At 55.1% G+C, this 7804-nt stretch overlaps 2 protein-coding genes and 1 pseudogene across 2 annotated transcripts; all 3 read right to left on the bottom strand.

Annotated features, from left to right (window-relative positions):
* Nucleotides 1–1681: 1681 nt before the first annotated feature.
* On the bottom strand, nucleotides 1682–2818 carry LOC123988062 (mucin-2-like). Its single transcript, XM_046286841.1, has one exon. The coding sequence runs from the start codon at nucleotides 2816–2818 to the stop codon at nucleotides 1682–1684; it is 1137 nt and encodes a 378-aa protein (XP_046142797.1).
* LOC123988060 (platelet glycoprotein Ib alpha chain-like) lies at nucleotides 2815–3477 on the bottom strand. The gene has a single exon (XM_046286838.1). It carries the CDS (start codon nucleotides 3475–3477, stop codon nucleotides 2815–2817), a length of 663 nt encoding a protein of 220 aa, XP_046142794.1.
* A 1195-nt stretch (nucleotides 3478–4672) lies between these two features.
* On the bottom strand, nucleotides 4673–4850 carry LOC114882484 (annotated as a pseudogene).
* Between the last annotated feature and the right edge of the window lie 2954 nt (nucleotides 4851–7804).

The following is a 7804-nucleotide window of genomic DNA, read 5'->3' as shown; positions in this document are numbered from 1 at the left end:
TACATTTCTTCGCGTTGAAGGCGAGGCCCAAGTTGTGGGCGGTTGTTTCGATGTTGTGCAACATGTTCCTCATCTCCTCTTCATATGTCGCCAGCAGCGTGAGGTCATCCGCGTAGGCGAGCTCGTCGACCGTTTCCCCCGCGATCTCGTAGCCACCGGTCGATTCCTCGGCTACGCGGAGTAAGGGCTCTATTGCGAGATTGAACAGGATGGGACTGAGGGGGCATCCCTGTTTGACCCCAGATTGTATGGGGATTCTTTCCGTGTACCCCTCAGAGGTACGGACCCTCGTCGCACAGTCTGTGTACAGGCTGGCGACGATATTTGTGATCGCCCGCGGTGCCCCGGCGTTGGAGAGCGACTCTAAGATAGTGGCGTGCGGGATCGATCCAAAGGCATTGGAAAGATCCAGCCACGCCACCACCAATTCCCTTTTCTTCCTCCGAGCGTCGGCGATGCATTCCTGCAGCACGAAGTTGTGCTCGAGGCACCCCTCGTACGGCAGGAAGCCCTTTTGGCCTCGTGAGAGCCGTCGATTGAGTACGGCCCAGTGAGTGAGGCGGTCGGCCATTACAGCGGCGAAGAGTTTGGGCAGGGTATCGCCCATCGCGAGAGGTCTCCAGTTCGACAAGTCATCCCGGTCACCCTTCTTATGAATAAGAACGGTGTTGGATTCCTTCCAAACGCGCGGAATATGCTCCATCCTGAGACAGGCGTTAATAACGCCGTTAGGAGCGTGGCGCCTGGGTCGACATCGCGCAAATCACCGTAGGTTACGCCGTCGGGACCCGGAGAAGATTTCTTCATCCGGTCCAGGCGGCTGCTCACCTCGGTGGCCGTACATGTCGACACCAGAGCGTCACCCCCCCTGTGCTGTCTCGTAATGGATAGTCGGGAGGGGCCCCGCACGATCCCGGAGAGCATACATATCTGCGAAGTGTCGCTGGACTGCGTCCTTCGACACCTCACAGTGTGGAGAGGACCCTTTCAGGACCTCTCGCACCGCACGCTTCCGGTTCGCACGGAACAAGCGCTGAATGCGCGTCGCCTCCCGAACATATTCCTCGCGGTCGGTAGGAGTACCGGTCGTCGTCGAACTGTCCCTCGGACGGTGAGACTCGCCTTCCCTCCTCGCAGCCGGTCGTGGCCGGCCACCCCTCCCACTGGTGGCTGGATTTGCGGCCCGTTCGGTATCCACGGCCCGATGCTTAACGAAGAACTCCGCCACTTTCGCAGCGAAGTCCTCCAGCGCCTGAAGCGTCGTCACCGTTTCGGCTTCCTCAACGAGACCTGCCCTTTCGACACCTATCGCTGCCCTCGTGCTCCTACGGAGCCCTTCGGGTCGGTCGGTGTCGGGGGTCGGTTCGTCGAGTCGGCCGGCGTGTGGGACGGCATCAGGGAGCCGTGTGTCCCGACGCGGGTCGCGCCCTCTCCGGGATCCCCGGCGCTCAGGTGAAGTCGGGGACGTCACTCTCCCCCGCCGGTGCGTCGCGGGCGACTGTGGGGCCCGACCTCTGGGGGGTACTCTTCGATCTATTGTTTCGCGGGATATTTTACTTGTATTGTTATGGTGCCCCCTCGGCCCCTCCTGCTTCTGCCCGTTGTTTGCTGAAAACAGAGCCCCGGTTTGACCCGGGGCAATTAGTCGCGCTGCTAGCGGATACACTTAAGCCTAGGACAATCACAATACATGACTAGAATTATTATTAAAGTCGATAGGGCTAGTAGCCCTATCGACAGTCAGGGGCCTGCTGCGAGTTCCCTGCTCCGCCCCCGTAGGGGTTCTTACCACGCGTGGCTCCCGAACCACTTCCACTTCCGCTCCTTCATTCTGTATTCGAGGTGGCTGCCGCGCCTGCGTCCTCGGTGACGGGGTTGTCGTCGTTCCCTCCTCTTCACGCCGCCCAGCCCTTCTCCTCCTGTTCCGCGGCGTGAAGTCCCACCATTCTTCCTTCTCTTCCTCTTCCTGTTCCTTCTCCTTCTCCTTCCCCTTTTCCTTCATCGGCGCCGCGGTGACCGCTGGCGACGCCTCGGCTATAGCTGGGAGAATCCTTCTTCTCCCGGGGCGCCCTGTAGCGGGGGACGGTAGGGTGGTAGTTCCGTCCCCGTTCCTCTTCTTCTCTTGTATTGACCCAGGCGAAAGGGTTTTCGCCCGGGTACTCCTCCTCGTCACAGGGCGCTCCTCCGGTGTTATCGGGGTGGCCGTATCGCTCACCGTCGCAGGGCCCATATCCGCTGGTGGGCTCCTCCTCTTCTTTGTTCGTGTTGTCCTGGGGGGGGTCCGAGGGGGCTCCGTGGTTGCCCTGGCAGCCCGCGCCCTGGTCGTTGGCGCGGACTCCAGGAGCACCGTATCCTCTTGAATCCTCTTCTTGAGCCCCCTCGGCGAGGTTCCCCCCCCGCTCCTTCTTGTTGCGACGGTGACGACGGCCACCGGTTTGCTATAGACCGAGGTCGTCGTCAGGGTCAGTGTCCCCGCCGTCGCGAAGGTGCACGTCGCCACCACTGGTCTAGTGGGGGGCGCTTGGGCTGTGGATGCGCCCCCAGCTTCATCTTCTCTTGACACGGGCGGGAGGGAGGTTGCCCGTGTCATCCTCCTGGTGGTCATGGTGATTGTGGTGGTCGACGTGCCCCTCGTCACTTCCGCATACGTGACGGCGGGTGTCACCTTCCTGGACGTGGTGGCGGTTCGTTGGGGCGGGCCAGGTTGAGGAGGCTCCGTTGTGGCCCGGGTAGTCCTTCTCTTAGTCCCCGGGCTCTTCTCTTTTTCCTTTAGAGGGGGGGTTAAGGTGGAGGTTACCCCCCCGCTTGGCCTCCTCATTGACGCTGGCCCGCCGCTAGTCCTTTTAGCAGCGCCGGTCCCCGCTGGTGGGGTGGTGTTTGGGGTACTGTCGGCGGGGTGGCGGGACTCCCCGTGGATGGAGGTCGTCCATCGGCGGGGCTGGACGGCGTCCCGCTCTTCCTCGTTGTTGGTGTCGCTGCCGTCTTCTTAATGGCCCAGCCCGTCAATAGGTTCCTCCCCGTCACCGTAGAAGTGATGGTCGGTTTCTTCTTCGGCGCGTTGCTTGGTTTTGCAGCCACCGTGGTCCGGGTGTTGGTTAGGGTAGATTTCTTGGCGCGCGTTAGCGCGCCTCCACGCGTGGTGGTCCCTGCCGCTTCCAGCGGGGACGGAGAGGGCCTCTGCGTCATTTCGGCTGGCGCCGCGTCTATAGAAGGTCGCTCCTCGGCTGAATCCCCCCCAGCCGAGGGTGCACCGCCGCTAACCCTTCCCGCGGGGGCAGATGACCGTGCCCCAGCGGCACGAGGCACCGCACTATTTGCATGGGAGTCTGCGTGATGCTTCCTCACCTTCTTCAGCGCATAAGCACTGTCGTCGGTGAAGAAGCATACACCGCAGACCCACCTTCTGCTGGCGCCATGGTGGTGGAGGCGCAGGTGTTTGCCTAGGTCCTCGTGCCGCTGGTACACGGCCACCCTCATTCGGGACGAGGGTGCCCCTTCATTGCAGAAGGGGCACGGGAAGGTTTCAGGAGGGGGAAAGGTAATAATGACTTCATTGCCCCGGGCGGTGCAGCTCGGCTGGGGGTTCGTCGTCGAAGTCATTTTAAAATAAATAATAAAATAAATAAATAAGTATACAAATAGACTAAGATAGTCAATAAAGTAAAATGATAAATACTATAATAAAATGCAGGGACTCCCCAGTCAATAATTAAAAACCTAGCACTAAAAGAATAAATAGACGAAATAAAATACAGAGAATAAAATAACAAAGGAGAGAGAAAAGAAAAGAAAAGAAAAAAAAATAAAATCACAGAATAAACGAAAATATATACCTATGGTATATATGTCGCGGAAATAAAAAGAAAGGAAATAAATAAGAGTAAATAAATAAATCAAAATAATAGAATAAATTAAAAGAGAAATAAAAACCTTAATCTAGTGACTAGATTAAATCAGAAATAAAAGAAAAACGAACGAACGAGGACGACCGTGCGAGTCGCTCTCCGCGATAATTTGCAAATTAAATCCGCAAATTACCGCACACAGGGGACTGAACTGTGAATATCGAGTTACACAAGTTGTAAAAGGACCCGTGTACCTCGATAGTTAATCGGAAAAAAGCTAATTAAACTAATGCAAATAGAAAAATTTCTAGCTAAATAGCTAGAATAATAGAATAAAGTCTACCCGTAACGGTCTAAATGTCTATATTTAGCCTATACGGGAGCACAAAAACTACAGCAAAAAGCGGATTTCGGCAAGTCGGTTAGTGGGACAAACAGCTGTTATCGGTTTAAACGACCAGCGTTCTCACGGATAACAGCTAAATATAAACCAAAACAAACAAACGCGAGCAAGGCCGCACCGGAATCGGATACGGCGCGAAAGGGTTTCGATGTATCGAAACAGTCCGCCTGGAGTCGACAGCGCTTTGCCTGCTCCAGGTGGCACCACTCTACAGTACGCTACACTACGAAAAACCACCACCAGACTCCCAAGCTCCACTTACCGCGCAGTTCAGTCGCCGCTGTGCTGAGCGAGTCGCACCGCCGTTGGAAAAGCCAGAACGCGATCGCGGATAAAATAAAAATACAAAAAAGACTAGAGATAGAATAGAGAAGAGGAGTCAGAATATTTTAGAAAGAAAGAAAAGAGAATATGTTTCTAATAGCAAGTGTGGGCCGCGTCCTGCGGTAATGCAATACAGGTGCGACCCGTGTCGGAGTCGGAGCAAGCTCCGAATTCCGACCCTTTTCAAAAATGAGATTAATATTCTGACTCCCCAATGGGGAGTGTATCAGATATTAAGCTGATAAGAACAGATAACTTGCTTTATTATAACAATTGATGTTTCCCCGGAGGCAAGCCTCTGGGGGGGTACATTTGCCAAATTTTGGGCTTCGCCCTTTACAGAATATTTTAAAAATATGATAATGCAGTGGGAGGATTCCCGCTGCATGTGTCCCGCATACAATAGTGTTATTATGGCTCATTTGTGTAGGAGAAAGAAGGGGCTAATAGCCCTGGCAGTCGTGCTTCTTTTAACGCGCTAGATTGAAATCAGTCTTGACAAAAAGAATACTAAAATATGGGCATATACTTGTATAATGGTATAGCCATGTAACTATATGAGTTAAGAGAAGCAGAAAACAAAAAAAAGAGAGAATCGATAATAAAAGAATAGGAAATAGATGTATGATAGATATATATATAGGCATAGACTTCAGTACACTTGACAGGAACACCGCAATGGAATTTCGTTAACTAGAAAAGAAAAGAAGATAGAAAGGGGAAGAAAAAAAGAATAGCCAGATTAATAATAAGATAAAGAAAAGAAAGGAAAGGAAGAGTCCATGACTATGTCGGTGTTCCTGCCGGTCGAGGAGATGAGGACTCCTGGGCCTCGCCTTCCGAATCTATTGTCGCGCTGTCTCTATTGTTTTCAGTACTGGACACCGTGTACTGTCTAATGCCCGAGACATGCTCAACATACATATCTCGGGACCACGCGATTGTTTCAGCTATCATCAGTTTTCGCATCAGAGATGCGTATCGCGGCGAGATTCTAAGTAGTTCCAGGAGGAACTCGTTCCCCGGATCCCAGGCGCCCAGGGCGCCCACAATGAAGGCATCTAATAACTTTGTAGCCGCGCCCATTTCAGAGAATCAGCTAATTGCTGGTACTTGTGATTCTTCTCAATCTGCATCTACGATGGCCTGCATCGTATTTTCAAAGGGCACGGCTACACGACCAGTACTATCTGTCTTCGACGCTCGTGCGTACAACGATGTACGGGCGAAGCGCCGAAGACTCTCCTGTCGCCCCGGGAACACGCCTGTTGATCCGGATCTCACCGGGAAGCCGGATCGCCTTACTCAACCTCAGAACGAGGTTGTCGTGCCGTCTCTGCCTGGCGGCAGAATGAGGACCGCAGTGGCAGAGCACATGAGGAAGGCTTTCCAGCGTGTATCCGCATCGCCTGCAGCGTTTATCCTCGCTCCCCCATCGACGGGCTCCGTTTAACGGGAGCACGTCGAGGCGGGCGCGATGGATAAACCTCCAATCAGCAAAGCGGATAAACGCGCCACCCCTCATGAAGCGATTGCTCGCCGCATGTTGGATGGTTGCCTGGAAAACCTTACCTTGGTCCGGCTTCCGAAGAAGCGAGGACACATAGTGCTCCGTCACTGCGGCCCTCATCCTGGTGATGACGTGTGCCTTGGCAAGAGGCGGCACGACTACCCGACGTCCGTTTCGGGATTCCATCACAATCGCGAGTTCAGCTCGATCATCGCACCACTCCCAGCGAAAACCGAGACGCGCTCCGGATCTCAGCGCGACGGACCGCACCCTCGACCAAAACGACGAACGACCAGTCGTTGGTCTTGACCAGTCCCCGGCCAAAGAGCCCGACAGGTACTGGGCAAGATCCCGATCGGTCGGAGCTCGGCGAAGCTTCTCGCTCGCGGCAGCTTCCAGCGTGAACCTCGCGATACGAGCCACTACCGTGTCCTTAGCATTCAGCAACCTGAATGCGTGGGCCACGGCAGTGACCTCAGCGAGGTCCGCTATCGGAGGGAGCCCACATCCTCCCAGTGACGGGGGAATGTGGACTACCTCCGGGCTAGCGCGCTGGGGCAAGTGGAGCCATAGCTTAACCGTCCGCTTGATAGCTTTGTCAAGCTCCGACAGGGTCATTCGCCGCATATTGGCTCCCCTCAGCAGGAAATCGAGACGCGGAACAATAAATGTCGCCAGCGCCTCGATCTTCTGCCAGGGGGCGAGGAGTGAACGGTCCAGCGCGCCCAGATCCTCTAACACGCCTCGGATCGTGGTGTAGGGCGTCTGATCAAGCTGAACCCCGGTTGGGATCCCTAGGTGTTGGTAAGACTCACCTTTTTCCAGAGCCGGAACGGGCTCCTCCTGGATACGGTACACGGTGTCCAGTACGTCGTCCCGGCCTCTGATATGTAATGTTGCGCACTTTTTAGCATTGAAGGCGAGACCCAGGTTGGCTGCAATGCTTTCGATTTCACGTAGTAATCGCCTCATCTCCTCTTCGCATTCCGCCAGCAGCGCGATGTCGTCCGCGTAGGCGAGCTCCACAATTCTTTCCCCCGCGATCTTGTATCCTATGGTGGAGTCCTCGGCTACGCGGATTACTGGCTCTAGTGCCAGATTGAACAGTATGGGGCTGAGGGGGGCAGCCCTGTTTGACCCCTGATAGTATGGGGATTCTATCTGTGTACCCCTCAGCGGTGCGGACCCTCGTCGCGCAGTCTGTATACATACTGGCGACGATATTTGTCATCACCCGCGGCACCCCGGCGTTGGTGAGCGACTCTAGGATAGTGGCGTGCGGGATCGATCCAAAAGCATTGGAAAGATCCAGCCACGCCACCACCAGTTCTCCCTTCTTCCTCCGAGCGTCGGCGATGCATTCCTGCAGCACGAAGTTGTGCTCGAGGCACCCCTCGTACGGCAGGAAGCCCTTCTGGCCTCGTGAGAGCCGTCGGTTTTGTACGGCCCAGTGAGTGAGGCGGTCGGCCATTACAGCGGCGAAGAGTTTCGGCACAGTATCGCCCATCGCGAGTGGTCTCCAGTTGGACAAGTCATCCCGGTCACCCTTCTTATAAATAAGAACGGTGTTTGACTCCTTCCAAACGCGCGGAATATGCTCCATCCTGAGACAGGCGTTGAATAACGCCGTTAGGAGCGTGGCGCCTGGGTCGACATCGCGCAAATCACCGTAGGTTACGCCGTCGGGACCCGGAGAAGATTTCTTCATCCGGTCCAGGCGGC

The sequence above is a fragment of the Osmia bicornis genome, chromosome 1, assembly GCF_907164935.1.
Source record: "Osmia bicornis bicornis chromosome 1, iOsmBic2.1, whole genome shotgun sequence".
Taxonomy (NCBI): Eukaryota; Metazoa; Arthropoda; class Insecta; order Hymenoptera; family Megachilidae; genus Osmia; species Osmia bicornis.
The sequence above is the reverse complement of the archived record's forward strand: the minus strand, read 5'-3'. Positions and strand labels throughout refer to the sequence as shown.